This window comes from Myodes glareolus, chromosome 13 (genome assembly GCF_982192425.1).
Source record: "Myodes glareolus chromosome 13, mMyoGla1.1, whole genome shotgun sequence".
In the NCBI taxonomy this organism is placed as follows: Eukaryota; Metazoa; Chordata; class Mammalia; order Rodentia; family Cricetidae; genus Myodes; species Myodes glareolus.
This window is the reverse complement of record NC_142038.1, coordinates 34,646,564-34,667,132: the sequence shown is the minus strand read 5'-3', so window position 1 is coordinate 34,667,132 and position 20,569 is coordinate 34,646,564. Positions and strand designations below refer to the sequence as shown.

The 20,569-nt window shown below is 46.4% G+C and overlaps 1 protein-coding gene across 4 annotated transcripts in view; it reads left to right on the top strand.

The window, feature by feature from the left end:
- The first annotated feature begins 222 nt into the window (after window positions 1-222).
- The window catches only part of Snx24 (sorting nexin 24), a 145,106-nt gene continuing 124,759 nt past the window's right edge, over window positions 223-20,569 (top strand). For 2 of the 4 annotated variants that reach the window (XM_085699865.2, XM_085699864.2), the window contains exon 1: window positions 349-451. Coding sequence is in view for 2 of the 4 variants with exons in the window: in XM_085699861.2 (XP_085555987.1) it covers window positions 392-451 (60 nt within the window). In the remaining 2 variants the exon portion in view is untranslated. Of the gene's footprint in view, window positions 452-20,569 lie in introns of all 4 variants that reach the window. The other 2 variants (XM_085699861.2, XM_085699863.2) reach the window with 2 other exon arrangements.

Here is a 20,569-nt window from a genome sequence, read left to right as displayed (position 1 = left end):
GAAGCCAGCCCCAGCCGGGCAGAATCTCGAAAGCCATCATTTTCCGTCCTCCACTGGCTCCCACTCTCGGGTGGGTGCCCCGCAGATCCGGAGCCCGCAGGGCCGGAGAGACCCGGGTGGCGGCGCCCCGCGTGGCCGCGCACACCCGCCGGTGCAGACTCCGGCCCGCAAGCCCCGCCTCCCGGGCCCAGCTGATCCGCGCCGCCCTGAAGGCCCAGTGCCTCGGCCCCGCCGAGCCCCACGCCGCCCGCGCCCGCTGCCCCCGCGCCGCCGATCCCGGTCCCGGCCGTGCACCTTGGGCTGTGCGCGCGCGCGCGCCGGGAGGGCAGCGGGAGGCGGGGCGGACTGCACGGTGCTGCGGAGCCAAGAGTGGCGCGGCCCCGCAGCGGCCATGGAGGTCTACATCCCGTCCTTTCGCCACGAGGACAGCGATCTGGAGCGCGGCTACACGGTAGGCCGTCCCCGCGGGTTCCCCCACCCCCGATGTACCCCCTCACCCCGCCAGCGCGGTCGTCATGGAGACGGGAGCCCCTCCCCAACGCGCCCCCCGGGCTCCATCCCTTCCCCCCCGCCACCCCACGGTCCGCGGCCTCGGGAGCTTTGGGAGCGGGCCCAGTTGCCCTCTGCTTGCTGTGTTGCAGGTTCTTCATGGCTTGCAAGTTCTGTAAGGTTCGTTCAGATGGAAAATGTGTTAGCAAAGTGGGGGAAAAAGAAGAAAAGAAAAAAAATCAATCTTTGTGGTTGCTCATTAGCCAGAGTAATACATAGACTGATTTTTAGAATTTTTTTTTTAATGGATTTTAGAGTTTGCTTCTTTCTAGCTCTGCAGTGGCATGAAAGGGCAGAATCAGGTGCTTTTACCTGAGCACATGCTCTGTACCTAGTGAGTGTAGAGTCGCCCAGAAATTTGAGACAGGTGGCTTGTTCTGAGTAGAGGCAACTGCAGAGACCAGCACTGGACTCTTACAGTGACAAGTTAAATGAGTGAGGTGTTGGTTGATTTCCTCAGAAATTTAAGCTCCTTCTCTAGATAGCCACTGCAAGTGGTAAAAATGCTTCACATTTGTTAGAACTTGCAAGAGGTTTTTTCTTTTTCCTTCCTTCCTTCCTTCCTTCCTTCCTTCCTTCCTTCCTTCCTTCCTTCCTTCCTTCCTTCCTTCCTTCCTTTCTTTTTGCAGTTGTTGGAGAACAGAATAGAAAGATCATTCCGGACTGACAAACTTAGTTTCTTCTCTTGTTGACTAGCAGCTGTAAGCTGTATTTTCTTTCTGTCATTTCATTGGCCAGAGTTTCTTCTGAAATACCAAACCATAGTTGTGATGTGCTCTGCTGCTTGTCCAGGTGAGATGCTGAGTAAGACCTTTGCTGGCTCAGTTGGCCTTTAACAGATGGAAGGTGCGTCTCCATGTTTCTAGTTTGAGGATTAAGAACAGGGGTGCTACACAATGTTATCTTGAGGGTCTGTAGGGATGTTTAGGTTTGGAAGAAACTGCGCAGAGCAGCCTGGATGGATTGTCGTCTATTGCCGTCTTATTCACTACTGATTCTCTTACTAAGCACTTACTAACCATGTTTTCCTGGCACAGCCTTGTAACCCTGCTTCCTTCCTCTAAATATTCTTGGTGTCTTGTGACAGTCTGTCTAAGCCCCGAGTTTTTCAAGTGAAAACTAAATTGCCCTCTGAAAAGATGCCGAAGAGTTCCCCAAAAGTGGCTAACATGCTCTCCATGGTCAGGAACTAGGGAGAGGAAGCTGCTGCGTTCTTGCAGTAAACCTCTTCTTCTGTAAATCCTCCCAGGCACTTAACATGAGCTTAATTAGCTATTCTGAATATTCTTAAAAGAAGATTGTAGGTCAGTGGCAGAGAGCACTTGTCTGCCATCTACAAGGCTATGGGTTCCATCCCAGCACTGCAAATACCAAATATCAACAAAGAAACCTCGGAACTGACGGAACTGACGTCATTCCAGGGAGCGGAAACTTTGGCTGTGTTTTATTCTTCCAGAAATCTCACCTCTCCTGTTAGCATCAGCAACACCTTGCTTCTCAGAGGCATTCTTTTGGTGTTTACAGGTGAAAGACAGACATTAAAGGCCCTTGGGCTTCAGGTAGCTCCAGTTAAAGTTAATTACCAGCAGAAATAAACCTTTTTGTTTCTTTTTCTTTGGCTTCTCTGTAGCATTGGTGCCTGTCCCGGAACTAGCTCTTGTAGACCAGGCTGGCCTCGAACTCACAGAGATCCGCCTGCCTCTGCCTCCCGAGTGCTGGGATTAAAGGCGTGCGCCACCACCACCCAGTGCATTTTTGAATAGATGGCAATTCAGCTTCGTTATCCAACAATGAAATTGTTTGCCTTCTTTATATACTGTTTAAGATTTAATTACATATATTTATGTGTGTGTGCGTGTGGTATGTGTGTGTGGTATATAGACATGTGTGTGTGTTCATGTGCAAGCGCACACCCTTGCTTCAGTGCTTATGTGTGCATGCGCCACCATTTACATGTGGAATGAATGAAAATGAATGAAATGTCTGCCCTGGCAATGCTGAAGCGTGCATGGGCAGCCCGTATATGGCAGTTCTATTTAATTTGTCCATATTGGGTTTCATGGTCTAAGTTAATGAGGACAGCTGACCAGGTCTCTTCTTTCACCTGTGGAAGTCAGAGGATAATTTTTGGAGTCGATTCTGCCCTTTCAGTAAGTGGGTTTCTGGAACTGAGCTCGTGCCTCCAGGCTTAGCTGAACATGCCTTTATCTTCTGAACTATTCCTGCTGGCCCTGTTTGTTTGATTGAGCTAGTGTCTCTCCACGTGTAACCTAGGCTGGTCTCAAAGTCAAACCTCTCTCACTCCTCCTATCTCAGATTCTTTGGTGCTGGGTTTCCAGGTGTGTGCTACCACATCTGGCCTGATTTTCTTTCATTAGAGAGCCTGATTTTCCTCCCCAAAGTATATTATGTAGTGATTATGATTGTGTTTTTATATTAAAAGAACGTGGCATACACTTTTAAGTACTTCCGTGATAGAGAGTTTTATTAGAAAGGATGAGTGTTCTGGAGACAGAGATATGTCCAATCAAGCTACAGCTTTCATCCCAAAGGAGCAGAGAGTGTATTCATTCTGTGCCAAACACGAATGACCATGCCTTGGGATATCATGGATTCACATTGCCCCAAATGGCATGCTCCACTCTGGAAGTGCTTATAGGAGCTTTTATAGCCACAGGACAAACCATAGTCATAAATCAAGGCCTTTTCCAAACACATTTGTTCAAGCAGTTATTGTTGTGCCCATGTCGCAAGACCCCCGAACTTTTACTTTTACTGGGACATTTACTAGGACTGAGTTCACCTCCTGGTTGGGCCTTGTCTAACATGGAGTTCTTTTTCAAAATGGAGTTTGTTTAGTCCCTTCATTCTCTTCTCTTCTTTGTTCCGAGAGCCCCATTATGGGTCTCAATCTCGTCTTAAAAATTATCTAATTCCATCAGAGTCCCTGGCTGATAGCTGGCGACCATTATCTGAATTGCCCCAAGCCTCACTTTCATGAATTATACCAGCCTTTTATAGGATGCAAAGTTAGGAGTGAGATAATGTGAAGTGGGGGATGGGGGGGTGGGGGGAAGGGGCTCAGTAGGGTGGAGATTAAAGTAGTCAGCCAAGGGGAACTGTTAAACCAAGATTCAAACCCTCCCTGATTGGCCTCTTGTTCTCTCTTACCTTGGCCATATTGTCTTTTACCACCCCGCTATGATCTATATTTTTCTCCTCAGAGTGCCCCTTGCTGGAGAAAAGAAAAGTTAGGTCCTAAGTATCTTCTATTTTGTAACATGACTTCTGCTGAAGACGTTAGAGATTTCTGTAAGTGAGAGACGGAGTTTTCTAATCACTCTGTGTCTGTGTCTATAACAGCGTGTCGGCTGGAATAGTGCTGATTTTGAGTAATCAGGGAGGCCGTCTCCATTCCCAGTTTGCCTAGGCTAGCTCCCAGCAAAATACTTAGGGTAAGAGTGAACATAAATTTTCTCCTAACTTGCCCCATGACAGGGGTTCCTAGTCTATTTAATGGTTCCTTGTTTGAGTGATAAATCAGCCTGGGGACCAGTTGTACCAAAATACAGAATCCTTTGCTGTCATTAAGGATCTTGTATGTGCACATGGTATTAATCCAGTGGAACATGCCCACCAAGTATCTTTAGGAAGAATTAGACTTCATAGGGAGGTTGGAGGGGCTAAGGTTTGATTGCATCTGCTGTGTGTCATTTGGCATGGTACCTATACAGAACCCTTGACCTGTTACTTTTTGAAGGGTCAGGTTGGCCTTAGATTGCCAGTGACATTGGTCATGCCCAGTCTCCAAGGTGTAGTTTCCCATAATAGCAATGCCCTCACAATAAGAGGGTGCAGTGCCATAGCAAAGCCAACAAGAAGGTGTTAAGTTTGACTCAGTAGAATTTGAAACCATGAGTGATCTTTGCACCAACTCAAGAAGCGGGTCTGTCTCAGCTGGTCCCGTGCTTGGGATGATGGGGCATTCTGGAATTAACAGAAATGGTTACCATTCCATTCCTAAGTCCACCATTCTTCGGGTGGTCCATGAATAGGGCTTTGCCCCTATGGCCCCTTGGACCCAAATCTTTTTGTTGGCCATGGGCCCATCAGCCTTTAGAATTACTAAATTTTGAGCTCCTGTATCTACCATGAAGTTTCACAACAGCAGTTTGATCGTATGCCTGCAAGGACACCTGAAGGTGGCAGATGCAAGCAGCTGTTGTTTGGGCACCCTGGTAGGGTCACTTTGACCAGTGCAGACATAGTGGGTGACTTTTCCTCGAATTGTTTCTAATCCTTACTGGGTCTGAGTTCATCCTGGTTTGGTCTTATCTAAAATGGAGTTCTTTTTCCAAACGAAGTTTGTTCAGTCCTTCAATTAAGCAGTGGGAGAATCTGTGCTATCAGTCTCCCGATGCTGTGCCATGGTGTTCTTAGCTTTAGGGTCAGTGGAAGGCAGTGGTCTGTTGAGGATACATGGCCAGGCTTTTGCCTACGTGTTAGAAGGCTGCTTGGTCAAATACAGAAGTATCTGATAAAGCTTCTATTCAGGAAACGTGACAATCCAAGGTAATTTTAGCTCTGAGCAGCAGCATTTCATCTCCACAGCCGGGAAGTTCTAGACAATCCAAGAACCGTCGTGTAGATGTGACTTAGAGAACTTGGCTCCCAGCTCACCTGTAGAGCACTCGCTGAGGGTACTGGAGGGCTTAGTCTCAAGCTCTCGAGAAAATAAACAAAACAAGGTGAGCGATGCTGCTGTTGCCTCCTGAGGTCTGGTTTTTGCTTTGGTTTTGCTTTTTGCAGTGTGGGGGTGACCCATGCTCTTAGAGAATCCTTAACTATTCTGTAAAGGCCCACGCATTTGGGAGGCAGAGGCAGGTGGATCTCTGTGAGCTCAAGGCCAGCCTGGTCTGAAGAGGTACTAATAGGACAGGCTCTAAGGCTACAGAGAAACCTTGTCTCGGAAAAAAAAAAAAAAACAAAGCAAAACAAACAACAAAAAACATGTGTATGATGCACATTTGCCAGACACTAGATTGCCAATGAAACCGATTTGGGGAGTCATTTTGGGTTAAACTTAGCAGTTTGAGAATTTCACTTGCAGTGATAGTTTGTGCACTCTTTAAATTTTTACTTGTAAAAAGCATAGCTTAGTTAGGTTGCCAGGCCAAGCTGTTAAGGTGGTTTTCTTTTCCTCTTCACGTTCGGGAGGCAGCCGATGGCTTGTTCTCTCTGAGAGACAGCTATTAGAGCTGCGCAGCCATGATTCATTCAGCAAACATTAACCAAGCGCCTGATGCTCCCTGTTCTGGGAGCTGAGCTGGGAGTGGTGTTTCAGCTGAAAGAAAGAACAGTGTAAAATCGGATCCAGTTCCTAAAATAGGAAGCTGGGAAAAGCGTGTACTCTTGAGTGTAAAACATACCTTTAATTCATAGTGATTATGTACTTGATTAAAAAAAAAACGAAGTCCTATAAATTCTGACAATCCCCTGGTAAGGAGGTAGAAGCAGAGGCAGTTTCTCTTCCTCTTGGCTGAGAGTTCAGCGGTCCCCGAGGTCAAGTGTGGGACTAGGTTCTTAGAAAACCCGGCTGAGAGTAGTACGCAATCTTACTTAGCACTTGGGCTTGGAGGCTGGAGAACCTAGAGTTCAAGGACAGCCTTGGCTCAGTCCAGTGAGTTGGAAGTCAAAGTAAGTAAGCAGACGTTTGCTTTGGCCCTTTCTTAGGTTGAGAGTGGAACTGAAGGCTGGAAGGGTAATGTTCCTGCCCTTCGGGGGGGGGGGGGGCTTCTCTGAGTCTGGGGGCAGGCTTGGAGCTGGCAGGGAAGTGTTGGGTTCCAGGCTGGCTGGTGAAGCCCTGTGTGGGCCACTTCTGCTGTGCCTGGGGTGGGGGAGGGTGCTTAGGAATGCTGACTTTGAAATCTGATTAGGGTTTTGCTAGCGTGTGAATTTTAAGAAGAGGAAGTACAGGACAAAAATCTGAGAGAACTGGAGTTCCAGACTCCAGATACTACTAACTAAACAAACTGGGGACCTCAGACTCCAGAGACACCAACTAAATAACCTGGGGGGAAAAAGAGACCTCCCAGTCAGTGTGATCTCCAGAGGAGCAGGCCAGGCTGTTGTAAGGAAAGAGCAGATAAACTCAAGTGTTATTCCCCAGGGTCCTGGTTCTCTCTGCTTCTCTTCTCTCTGAGCCTTCATGCCCTGACCTTGTGGGCAGTGAACTCCTTGGAGCTGGAAGCCGCGTCTGTGTCCAGGTACAGGGCTGTCACATGGTCAGACTCAGCACGTGAAAACCTGATGAGTTAGGAGCTCAGACCTGTTAGAGAGGCTGTGCCCTGAGGCACATACAGCCAGGAGGATTAGGCGGGGTCGGTGAGATTGGAATTTCAGGTCAGTTGCAGGGATTGTGCAGAGACATTGCAGGGAGTCGTCTGGCTGAGTGAGGGACGTAAAGAGCCCTGAACTTTGAGTTCCAGGGTGGGAGCTGTTTGGGGAAGGAAGTAACATGATGAGCTTTGCATTTGGAAATCCGCTATCAGTTCCTTTGGGCAGCTTTGACTAGAATTCCGGTAGACTGGCTACTTTATAAATAACGGAAATTCATCTTCTATAGCTTTTGAAAGTGAAAACTCCAAGAAGGAAGTGCTGGCACATTCGGTGTCTGGTGATGGCCTGGCCCTGGCTGGTAGTTGGTGCCTGCCTGCCTCTGCCTCCCAAGTGCTGGGATTAAAGGCCTGTGCCACCCACTGCCAGCCTCTTATCCTTAGTATCTATGCTTACTAATCCCATTTGTGAGGCCTCGCCTGAATGACCTAACTATCTCCCAAAAGGCCCCGCTTCATAATACTGTTACCCTGAAATGAGGGTTTATTTTTCAGTTTTTGAGACAGGGTATTCTTTAGCCTGGGCTGACTTTTAATTAGATTCCATATAGCTAAGGGTAATCTTGAATTCTAGATCTTCTAACCTCCACATCCTGAGTGCTGGAGTCACAGGCTTGTATAGTGATTTGGGGAATCATTAGAGAGACCCTTGACAGGGTGGGAGTATAGTTCAGGGGCAGAATGTTTGTTGGGTGTACTTGAAGCTCTGTGTGTGACCCTAGCAACAAATGAATAAAACTTGAAGACAAATATGTAGTTTGTACATAAACACACACACGTGCGCGTGCACACACACACACACACACACACACACACACACACACACATTTATGGAGCTGAGGAGATGGTTTAGGTTTTAGATAGCCAGGATGCGAAGGTTGGAAACCTAAGGCTTTGAACATGGACTCTAGTCCCAATCCTATTTGCTTGTTTGTAATTACACTTTTAGCGTGTTGTGTGTGTGTGTGTGTGTGTGTGTGTGTGTGTCTGGGCATGCACGTGGAAGTCAGATTATGTTCTTACCACTTTATGCTTCCTGAAGATCCAAATCAAATTGTTGAGATTGAGCTTGGCAGAAAGGCATTGTCAGTGCTGTTACCTGCTGAGACACCTGACCAGCTTTTTGTTTTGGTTTGGTTTTGAGACAGGATTTCACATCTGTAGCCTACCCGGTTTGTCTTGGAACTCACCGTACAGCCTGGACCTGGATCTCATGCCATTCTTACCCTCTCAGCCTCCCAGGTGCTGGGATCTTTCCCAGGCATGAGCCACCTCAGCCAGCAACACCCATCTTTTTTAACTGAGATTATCTGAACTGTTAGGACAGACAGTCTAAGTCTTTTGACAGAGTTGATCCATAGCTAAGATGGGTCTGGCCAGTGGCTGAATCAGGATGTTTACTTGAGTGCCAGACCAGCCTAGCAAGACCCTGTCCGAGAAAAACAAAAACAAACCAGGAACAGAAGCCAGAGAGGGGTCATCACTGCAAAGTGGTGTTGATGAGACAGTTCATATTTCATAGACACAGTTCATTTTTGGGTAATAGCCTAGAAGCCACTTAAGAGACAATATTCAACATATTATCCCCCAGGTGTGTAAGCATTTCCATCCTTTGACGTGATGGGACACGTCACACATGTGAGTCACGAGCCTTTGCGGGGTCAAATGACCCTTTAACTGGGGTTGCCTGAGAAAACACAGATATTTGCATTAGGACTCCTGACAGTAGCAAAATTATAGTTATGAAATCACAATGAAAATGATTTTATGATTCGGGATCCCCACAACATGAGGAACTGTATTAGGGGTGGCAGCACTAGGTGGGTGGAAAACCACCTGTTGTAGAACTTCTAGAACATTTGCTCCAGTGGGAGCTGAGGTCTGGGACTTTCTGCCTTCAGAATTTTAACATTGGGGATGAAACCTTTTGGGGTCATGGCCTTCAAGGTTTTGCTTTCCTTCCTTCCTTTTTTTTTTTTTTTTTTTCTGAGATAGGATTTTTCTGTATAGCTCTTATTGTCCCAGAACTTGTTCTGTAGTCCAGGCTAGCCTCATACTCAAAGAGCTGCTTGCCTGTACTTCGAGTGCTGGGTTTAAAGGTTTACAGGCGTGCACCGCTGCCACCACCACCCAGCGGCCTGCAGGATATTCAGCTGCATGGGTCTCGCTCTCGCTAAGACTCTGACGGGAACGCTTGTCTTGGGTTACTGACTAGTGCTGACTGGTAGCGTACCAACAGCTTTTTCTTCACGTCAGGAATTAGTGTGCGTACTGAGCATATAAAGCCCTCAAGGGGCCAACCTGAAATGGTAAAGGGAAAGGATTGGAAAAAAAGGGGGGGTCAGCAAGAGAAAAGTACCTGAGTTCACCCAAAGTGCTGGGTCTTTCCCCTATGAGTTTGTGGTTTAATGTAAAGAGAGAAAGATCTAGAAATGCAGGGTAGGGATGTAACTGGGTGGAGTGTTTGTCTGGTATGTGCAAGGGCTGAGTTCCGTCTCCCGCTCCTTCTGCCCAGTACTCAGGAGGTAGAGGCTAGAGGATCAGTTCAAGGTCACGCTCTGGAACACAAACAGTTTGTGTTCATCCTGGGCTACATAGTTTATACCGCGTCTCCAGAGAATTTACCTTTGAGTTAGCTGTGGTCTCTACCTTATTGTCACTGCCCTCTGATACACAATTTGAGAATGAGGCTGAGGTTGAGTGAGGGAGCCTGGCCTTTCCATCGTACGTTTCTCCTGAGTAGTTTGTGTCTACTGAGAAAAATGGTAGACTTTGTATACCACAGCCAAAGGCAGAGAGCATACTTCCTTATAATAAAGGGGTGTTTGCCTCGGAAACCCCAAGCCAATAAATGGCCTTTCAGATCTCATTATTACTTCTCAGTTAGCCTGCTGATAAGGGAGTCCTGTGTGTGGCTGGTGGAGGCCAGGGTTCCCTGAACTCTTAGGAAACAAGAAGGATAAGTTAGCTAGTTGGAGAGAAAAGGAGAGACTCTCTGGGGCTGGGAGAAGAGCCAGTCTTTCCCTATCACCCAACCCGTAGGCACGCCGTGGGAGAAGTGCAGGAGGACACACTGAGACCACAATGTCCTCTGAAGTCTCGGTCATCCGTCCTCTGCCCATGAGATGAACGAGGCCTTTGTTAACCGTGCGGCGCTGGCACAGGGCCTATTCACGCTGAGTGTAGCAAAAGCACACGTTAAATATTTATTAAACGATGAACGCAGACGTGTGTGAGCTGTGATTCCTACCCTTGAAGACAAAAATGCCGTTTAAAAGTTCTTCTTGAACATCAGCACACTTACAGTGATTGCTACGTTGTCAAAAGAGGGACTTTGGTGTAGCTCAGTGGTAAAACGCTGGCCTTGGGTTTGATCCCTTGAATCACGCAACAAACATGCAAATAATCAACATTTTAGTATGCATGAGGCCCTCAAACACAAATAATAGCTAAACCACTTTTAAAGTTAGTACAAGAGGATTGAGTTTTGTAAATAAATTATTTAGAAATTTGAGGATACAGGTGTTAGAAATATTTTTTAATCTTACAAGTGCTTTAGCAAGTACTTTTAAGGCGTGGCAGTCTGAATAGTGAGGTTTTTTTTATTACTGATGAAGACAACTACTGAGTGAGTTCTTCAAGGCTGGTTCCTTCTGAGTTCTAGAAACCAGCCCACCGCAGATTCAGTCTCCCTAGGCAAGAGCTCAGGAACTCCATGGACTTAGTAATATGAACCACAATGATATGCTCTAATTTTGTATAGTATCTGACCTAGTTATCGTTAACTATAAATTTCTTGTAGCCTGGAGTCCCCTTAAAAAAGAGTCTCAATTGAGCAGTTGTCTTTGTCGGCTTGGCCAGTGGATGGATGTGTCTCTGTAAGGAATTGTCTGGATACAGGAGTGCTCATATTGGGTTGTGAGAATGCTGGCTGGGCTGGGGAGGTGGCTCAGCAGTAAGAGCAGGTATCGTTCCTGCAGAGGACTGGAGTCCAATTCCCAGCACCACATCAGGTGGCACACAACTGTCTGTAAACACCCACAGAGTCTGATTTCCAGTATCACATCAGGTGGTACACAACTGCCAGTGAACGCACACACACACACACACACACACACACACACAAACATGAGAGAGAGACAGAGACAGAGATAGAATAAAACTTTTTTTATTTTGTATTATTTGGTGTGTGTGTAAATATCCATGGAGGCTAGAAGAAGGTGTTGGACCCCCTGGAGCTGGAGTTGCAGGCTCTTATGAGCTGCCTAATGCTGTGGGATCCTCTACGCTGTGAATATCTGTTGTTCTTATTGGTTGATAAATAAAGCTATTTTGGCCTATGGCAAGACAGCCTAGAGCCAGACGGGAAATCCAAGCAGACATACAGGTGAAGAAGGGTAGAATCTGGGAGATGCCAGCCAGCTGCCAAGGAAGCAAGACATGCAGAAAATGAGGCAATGCCACAACCATGTGGCAATATCTAGACTAATAGAAATGGGTTAATTTAAATGTAAGAGCTAGCGCCTGAGCCATTGACCAGACATTTATAAGTACCTTTAAGTCTCTGAGTGGTTGGTTATTCAGGAACTGGCAGGCAGGAGAGAACCTTCCAGTTACAGCCTAGCACAGGTGCTGGAAAGCAAACTCTAGTCCTTTGGAAGTGCAGAAAACACTCAACCACTGTTGATTGTTTCAGCTATCTGTCCAGTCCCCTAAAAATAATAAAGTAAATCTTAGAAGTAAAAAGAGAACGAGGTAAGTATGAGACAGCGAGCAAGCCAGCTAGCAGGGCCGCTCCATGGCTTTTGCTTCAAGATCCTGTTAAGGTTTTTGCTGGGTCCCTCAGTGGTGGACTGTGTGACCTTTAAGTGTAAGACAAAATAAAACTTTCCCACCCTAAGTTGTTTTTGATCAGAGTGTTTTTTCCTCACAACAGAAATCAAACTAGAACACTACCTCAGGATTTCCCAGACCAGCTCACACTGCAGGCTGGCCTGGAACTTGCTATGTAGACGAACACCTGAGTGGTGGGATCACGGATTTATTTGGCCCCAGGGATTGAACCTATGGCTTTATGTGTGCTAGGCAAGCACCCTAGAAGCAGAGCTACGCCTTCAGCACCAAACAACAGATCTTGAATAATTACTTCTTTGCTCATACCACCTAAACACTATGTCTCACTTTATGTTGTTGATTTGTAGACTACTTATGAATTAAACATTCATGTATTTATATGCAGAACTGGGAACTAAACCTAGGGCCTCACATAAACTAGACAAGAACTTTTATCTCTGAGGTGTAGCTTGAACTGACATTTTACATTTTTTTCTTTAAAAAATAGATTTTTTTATAGTGTGTGTGTGTGTGTGTGTGTGATGTGTATAAAGAGGGTAAGGGTATCAGGAATCAGATCCCTAGAGCTGGAGTTATAGGCAGTTGTGAGTCACCCATTAGGGATGCTGGGAACCAAACTCAGGTCTTCTGAAGAGCAGCACACACTTAGCCACCTCCCCAACCCCAGCTTCCTTACACTTTGAGCTGAGTTTCATTAAGTTACCAGAGCAGTATTTTCTCTTTCAGTCTCCTAGTGGCTGCGATGATTGGCCTGCCCACCAGGCCTCTTTTTTTCCCCCGGGTTGGTAGTGAATGCATAGAATCCTAGTCCTTGAGCGGGCAGAAGCAGAAATACCAGGAGTTGAAGGCCAACCCAGGCTCCATAGGAAGTTGTAGACCAGCTTGGGCCATACGTGCAGACTGTCTGAAAAAAATCAAAAATCACAGCTAAACAAATAAAAAGCGCATAAATTTTGTTTTTTCCTTGTGTGACATGTAATACAATGCTGTCAGTCGCAGGGCATCCAGCTTCTGCCTCTGCCCTCACCCTCTTTCCTTCCTCTCTCATTGATTCCCACTTAAAAATAAAGACATTGCACATGAAGGTTGTTGCCAGCACTCCACTGATAGTAGGAAATTCTGTTTTCTTGGAGAATAGAAGGATTTAACTGCAAATATATGAACTCTTTAAAATAAAATTGAAAAGTAAATGTGTTTACTTTATGATGAGGTTGTGGTTTCTTGTATTCTGAACATATTCTAAGAAGTAGCAGTCTACTGTGTCCCCATTCCTTTTCTTAGGTAGGCGGTAGTAGACGCAAAGAGCTCTCTCTGCCTTGCCTTTAACAGTTATTGTGTGTATGTTCCCGGTAGGGGTGGGGATAGCATACATGTTATGGCATGCGTGTCAGTGTTCTCCTCCACCTTTACGTGAGTTCCAGTAATGCTTACCAGGCAAGTGCCTTTACCTAATGAGTTCTTCTGTTACCCCCAACCTTTGCTTTTTTCTCCGCCTCACTGTGTTTCCTTGTGATACTTACCAGGTAGTTTCTAGAAGAATGCCCTGATCTTTGCCATAGTTATATTGCTTTCTGTTGGCAGACTGCCAGCAACAAACTTGTGAAAGGCATTTCTTTTTCTTTTTTCTTTTTGTTTTTGTTTTTTTGAGACAGGGTTTCTCTGTAGCTTTGGAGCCTGTCCTGGAACTAGCTCTTGTAGACCAGGCTGGCCTCAGACTCACAGAGATCCATCTGCCTCTGCCTCCCGAGTGCTGGGATTAAAGGCACACGCCACCACTGCCCAGCTCGTGAAAGGCACTTCAATTCCATTCTGTTCTATTCTGTTTTGAAATAGGCTCTCATGTAGCCCAGGCTGGCTTCTCCTGTTCCTTTGCCTCCAAAGTGCAGGGCTTGCAAGTGTGTGATACACACAAGCCTTTTGAAATTCTTTTCTTTTTTCTTTTTTTTTCTTCTTTCTTTTGGGTTTAGTTTTTCAAGACAGGGTTTCTCTGCGTAACTGTCCTAGCTGTTCTGGAACTAGTTCTTGTAGACCAGGTTGGCCTCAAACTCAGAGGTCTGCCTGCCTCTGCCTCCCAAGTATGCCTTTTGAAATTCTTGTTAGTATGTCAATAGATTCCACATAATAGGTGACTGGGTCAAAAGTGTGGCATTTTGGTGGCACTGGGGTTCCAGCAAAGCCTGCTCTGACTTTGCGGTCCTGTCTCACTGTATGAATGCTGCATCCGCACCCGCTTGCCAGGGATGGTGTCGCTACTGTTGCTCTTGGAAATCTACCAATCTGATGGGTGAAGCTGGAAACGGTGACACACCTGTAGTTCCAGCACCCGGAAGGTGGTGTTAGGAGAATCAGAACGCTAAAGCGATCCTAGGCCGTATAGTGAGCTTGATGCCAACCTGGGCTACATAAGACCCCACCCTTCACTTTTTGTAAGGCCGGTCTGGTAACATGTGCAGTCATGTTTTAATGTAGTTTTCAGTGTTCACAATTTATTTTTTGTTTGTTTTATTTTTCAAGACAGGGTTTCTCTGTGTAACAGCCTTAGCTCCCTGGAACTGTATCTGTAGACCAGGCTGGCCTTCAACTCACAAAGATCCATCTGTCTCTGCCTACTGAGTGCTGGTATTAAAGGCATGTGCCACCACCGCCTGGCACTGGTTTATTTTTGAGACATACTCTTACAGTGTAGGAGTCAGGCAGGCCTTGACTCGCTGTGTAGACTAGGCTGGCTTGCCCTCCTGTCTCAGCTTCCTGAGTGCTGACATGACAGGAGTGAGCCACCACACCTAGTTTAAGAAAAACAAAAAGATGGTGGAAATGCGAGATTGAGCAGAGGGACTCAGGCTTGCCGCACAAGTGCTCCGCCCCCGAGCTGGTCCCACAGCCTTTCCTAGGGCTTTATTAGACTCATATTTAGTGAGTCACAGGGAATCCCAGCATCCCATCGACAGAGAAGCGGTCCTTCTTCCCTAGCTGCTCAAACGGAAAAGAATGTCAGCCTCACAGATTTATATGTGGGCCGTAGATCCATAAAGAAGGCAAATGGAAATAAAATGTCCTGGTGAGAGATGCCTCCTTAGAGTTTGTGGTAACAGCAGAGGTGGGTATTTTGTCTTGTACCTAGACTATTTATCGACAAATTGGACTAGTGGGAAGAGTGTTATTTTCAAAGCAGGATTCGCACCAGGAAGGGCTCTGTATCTGAACATAGCTCTCATTGAGCTTCCCCAGAGAAAAGAGAAAATACGAATCAGACCGTGCAGGGCTGGGGAATCTAAAGGCTTACATTTGAAGCGCCACACCAAAATCCTATGGAGTGCCCAAGAGTCCTAGAGGATTGCTGGGGGTGGGGAGGTGCCTCTGTGCCTGCAGATGTGACTGGCATGCTCACACACTTCAGCTCTTTGAGGTAACTTGTACAGAGACTTCAGAACTGAGGGGAGTCTCATTAAAATACTAAGCAAGTAAATGGATTCTTCTAACCCTAAAGGGTCACCTGGGATTTTGTTCTTTTGAGGTGTTGTTTTAGATACGTTATGAGTATTAGTCACCCATGAGCTATGAGCTGGTAAACCTCTAAGATAGAGGACTTTAAGAAAGTCACTATATTTTCCAAGCATTTCTGGATTAATTGCTTTATACTCTCAGGAAACACGAGGGAAATAAAGTATGGTTTGCCTGGCTGCACGCTTGGTCCATAAAAACACACAATCATAGACAAATGTCTGACTTGTGTATATTCGTAAATGATGTGATCTGTCTGCCCCTTTCTGTCCTTCCGCCCACTCATACACCCGCAATGGGCCCACCCTTCCGTCCCTCCATCTGCCTACTCTCAGTGTGTCGCACAGGCTACTGTTCAACCTGTGACTCTGCCTCAGCCTCCCGGATGCTGCGATTGCCGCTGTACACCACCACATCCCATTTTGGAAGCCACGTTTTAGAAACTGATAGTCCGTCACAGAGGAGAACGTCATCTCATGGTTACTGAACGTTCATTTTGATTTGACTCGGGGACCATCTTTTTGCCGCTTCTCTGTGTTCCCAATCTGGTACAAGAAGCCGTTTCTGAAAACTCTGGGAAGGGTTTTGCTAGTTTTCCTTTATTTTTTTACTTACTGGAAAACTTCAGAAGGGATGAATGGTGTTCCAGAAAGCTGAAAAGCTCTCTTAGACCCCACGTTATTTTCTGCGAAGATTGTTTGGGTATATTTAAAATATTGGAATGTCCCCTCTCTCATTACCTTTTCCTTTTGGGGGGTGGTATTTGAAATAAACTAATGCCTCTTTCTGATGTTTATTGGAGAAGTAACTTAGTCTGCTTTGCAGTTTGTAGCTGTCTCACAGATGCCTCCCCCTCGTTCTCACAGAGCCCAGGGATCCAGAGGTTATTCTAGGGACTCTAAGCCTCTTTTCCGCTCTCACCCCATCCTTTCCCGTACTGACGGGATTCCTGTTATTGTTCAGATGACATAATGAGGCAGATTGAGCCTACGGGAGGGCTACTTGAGCTATTTACTTATCGTGATAAGGTCTTGTTATACAGCCTGGACTGACTTCACACTCAGAGTGATCCTCCTGCTTCAGCCCTCTGGGAACCGGGGTGACAGGTGTGTCAGCTGCACCCCTGATTTATGAGTTACGTTTCACAGTATCGTTCTCATTTTGTTGCGGCTGGAGAGGGGCTTTAGGGAGGGCGCTGCCGGCAGCGTGCTCAGTTAACTTAAGGAGTATCCTTAAGGAGCCATGTTGTTAGTCTCCTTGAGAGGTGACGCTGGCTTAGGAGAGTTCTGAGGTGAAATGGTGGCCGGTGATGGGATTCTAGATAACATTTAATGGTGAAACTCAAGACCCGCTGGCAGGTTGGAGAGAGGTGAGAGACGTGAGGAACCAATTGTTTTCTTTTCTTTTCTTTTCTTTTCTTTTCTTTTCTTTTCTTTTCTTTTCTTTCCCTTTTTTAGGCTGAGCAAATAGAAGCATGATAGTGGTGATTCACAAACACTGGAAGCCACGCATCACGCATTGGCTCGCGCTCACCACCTCCCTTGCTCACTTTGGGACATGCTTGCTTTGAAATGTTTGGCTAACTACTCTGTTGGCTCACTGGTGCTGATTCATAGGTGGCTCTAAGTCCACCTTTTGTCAGCTGGGCACTCTTGCAGAAACCCTTCAGCTATAGTTAATTTCCCCCAGTAAAGACAGGGACTGGGTCATCAGTCGGCCCGATCTGATACAGCTGTCCTGTGCTCAGCCAGAAATCAGGGGCCTCTTTCCCCGAGCAGAAGGCCTCCTTCTTCATACTCTATCTTGCAGAAAATGAACAATTCTTAGTTTGCCATGATGGACGATCACTATATTTTTTTATTTTACATGATGAGGAAATTAAAGAAGAAGTTAAGATATTTGTTTAACATATGTCTAGCTGACCTTCGGGACAGAAATGGCAGGAGGTTGGTTGTCTTGACGGTTGCCATCTCCCTGTGTCTGTAACTGGTCATGTGAGTATAATGACTGTTCTCTATGCATCTGCCTTCAGCAAGCATCTCAGCTGCCCATGACCGCCACTTATGAAAAATCTGGGCCATTAGCATTCCTGCCTAAGTTGAGGTTCAGTTGTCTTTATATAAATGTACATTTTTTGCTTTCTTAGTTACGCTTATTTATTGGGGTAGGGTGGTGGAGTGCACGTGCCACAACCTTTGTGTGGCGGTCAGAAGACAACTTGTAAGAGTTGGCTCCTAATTTTTGCCGTGTATGTTCTGGCCATCAAACTCGGGTTGTCAGACTTGGTGGCAAACACCTTTGCTGTGGAGCCATCTCGCGGGCCCAAACTTTATTTTATGATGTGATATTTATTCTAAACCGGCAGAGGAGTGTGGACCAATGACACTGCTCTGATGCTGTCCTCAGCAGCCTACAGTGTTCTTTTCAGAGACTTCATTAAGAATAGAGTTTATGAGCCCAGCAGTGGTGGCGTATACCTTTAATCCCAGTACTCCGTAGGTAGAGACAGGTGGATCTCTGTGAGTTCGAAACCAGCTGGTCTACAAATCAAGTTCCAGAGCTACACTGATAAACCCTGTCTCGAGAAACCAAACCAAAAAAAAAAAAAAAAAAGGAATAGAGCTTCTGAGAGTTTTCATCATAGGGTTAATAAGCAGGCTTAGGCACAGGCAGGACACACCCAGGTGGGTGGGGCTGTGGGCTTCACAAGAGAGAGTCACAATTAAGTGTCTTTAGAATACTCACATATAATTTGGGTGACTTCTAAAGTTCCATCTCAAAGGACTGCTGAGGAGCCCAGATGAGATCACACATGCTTCTTGGTGCGCGTTGGCTTTCAACTGCAGATCTACTGCTAACCCTACCTGTTTTCTCTGAGTTCCAACACAAAATGAGTAACTTTTCTTTGCCTTTTTCTATTTCTTTAGAGGCTAATTAAATCCTAATATGGTTTCTCTGAAGCCCTGGGCAACCCTACACATTATACAGCTGCTTACAGACCTGCACTGGAGGCCCTAAGGCGAAGGTGTGGCTTTGTCTCTTCATCTCTCCTGACACTTGCCAGGATTTAAAATGCCTACCCTATTGTTAGTCTCTCAAACTAATAAAAGGTCCTCTAGAGCATCCAAAACAAAACAAATCAAAGTCATGAGGTTTGGAGAGGAAGTTAGGTTTTGTTTTGCTGTAAATAAAAGTTTATAGTCTGGTTTGTGAGCTACCCTGAAATACCAGTTTTATGTCTTGGAAAGGACTAAGGCTTTCAGAGTGTTCCCTTTCTTTTTTAACATTCTTATTTGAAGTGCAAAAACAAGTACATGTAGGTGTTCTCAGCAAATGCTAATTGTACTGGAATTCCTGACTCTTTGCTGATGAAGGCCTTTAGCCAGACTCTGTAATGAGGGTTCCTTTCCCTTTCTCTGACCCCTTGATTACCAATAAAAAGCTTCATCCTTATATGTGTGTGTGTGGAGGGGGGGGGACTAGCCTGGAAGTTTTCCTTCCCTCAAATTTTCTCTCCCTCCCTCCCTCCCTTCCTTTCTTTTTGGTGCAGAGTCTTATATAGCCCAGTCTGGCCTTAAACTGGATTTATAGCTAATAAGTTTTTTGATCTCCCCCCGAAAAGTATCTCTGCTGATTCAGTAAGCCAGATCAAGCTGAATTAAAATAATAGGTTTACAGGAGAGCAACTCCCTGGGAGATCCTCCAGCCCCTGAGATAGGGGCCAGAAATATAACACCCACAAACAAAAGCAGGGAGATTTTATGGGTTGTAGGCTGTAACGGTAAAAATAAAACACTGCAGGTCTCCGAAGTGGTGGCAGCAGGCAGCGGGCCACAAGGGCAGTGGGTCCCATGAAGAGCCGCAGGAGACAGAGATGAATAGGCACGCCATGCAGAGAAGGTGGTTATTTAGTGGGTTATGGAAGGGAAGGGGAAAGGGGAGAGGAAGGGAGAAGGGGGATGAGGAGAGAGAGGCAGAGAGAGAGAGAAGAGAAAGAATCAGAGAGAGAAGAGGAGTTACCTCTTCTGGAGAGAGACAGAAAGGAAGGAGGTCAGGCTGGAAGCAGAAGGAAGATCTGCTTGACTGAGTGGACTGGAAAGGGAGTGGGCGGGGCTTGTCTCTTAAAGGGACAGGACAGACCATTACATAGGCGAGGGGTGACAGTATGCCCACCACACGCTGGGTTCCCAAGTATGGTCAAAAACTTAATGTTTTGGCGGGGACTTGGGTGATTGGCAACTTTTAGGGGAGGAAGCTATAGTAGCAGCCAAGAATGTGAGAGACTCTTTGAGCTGGGATTTGAAACACACACACACACACACTCTAGAGAGAGAGAGAGAGAGAGAGAGAGAGAGAGAGAGAGAGAGAGAGAGAGAGAACGAACATGGGACTGACTATCTGAACCATGTAGGCATGAGCCAGAGGCCTCAACTGAACATCCCAATCTGTTTGGGTATATGGGCGCCCAAATCTATCTACTTCCTGTCGGCATTGGACTATGTGGGGCAGGAGAATCAGAAGTTGGAAGTCAGCGAGTTCATGCTCAGGGGAGGTATTTGGTTGACTGCCACTCTGGAGACTTTATGAATCTGTTTCTGGAGGAAGAGGAGAAGACAAGGGGAGATTCGTTGATGTAGCAGCACCCTTTTCCAGGGACATGCTGGTGTCTGTAAAAACAGCTGGAACAAGTTAGTGTCATAAAAAAGGCTGTGGCTTTGGGTTAAAAGGCAGGAACATTCTGAGGAAAAATATAGCCTAGAAGACAAAAGAGACAAAGGTGAATGAACAAGTTGTAAGAGCACGTAGAATTGACCACCGGCCCCTCATTGGATCTTTCTGGAATACCAGAGGGTGGAGGATCCCAGTTGCTTGGCAGACTGTCCTGGGTAGGTACCCTCTTGAGCCTCGAGAGAGATGGTCCCAGGAGCTTGACAACTGAAGGAGAAGTGAAGATAACAGTGTGAGGTCCTGTTCACTGGGACTCTAGAAACTTAGGAGGTCACTGCTTGAGGAATACCTGGTCCCGCACCCAGAGAGTGGGGTGAGCTTGGGAGTAGTTGGGTCTGCAGGTGTGGGGGCAGGGAGAGAGCTGTTAGCATGTGAACAAACAAGGGACCTTTTAGGGAGAAAAAGAGAGGGAGAGAGAGGGGACTATCTGGACTAGGCAGGTGTGCACCCAAGACCCCAACTGAACAATAGCCAAGGATGGCCTTCTGTTTACTCCACCTTCTGTCTACCCCGCCTTCCCAGGAGTACCCAGCCTTGGCTTA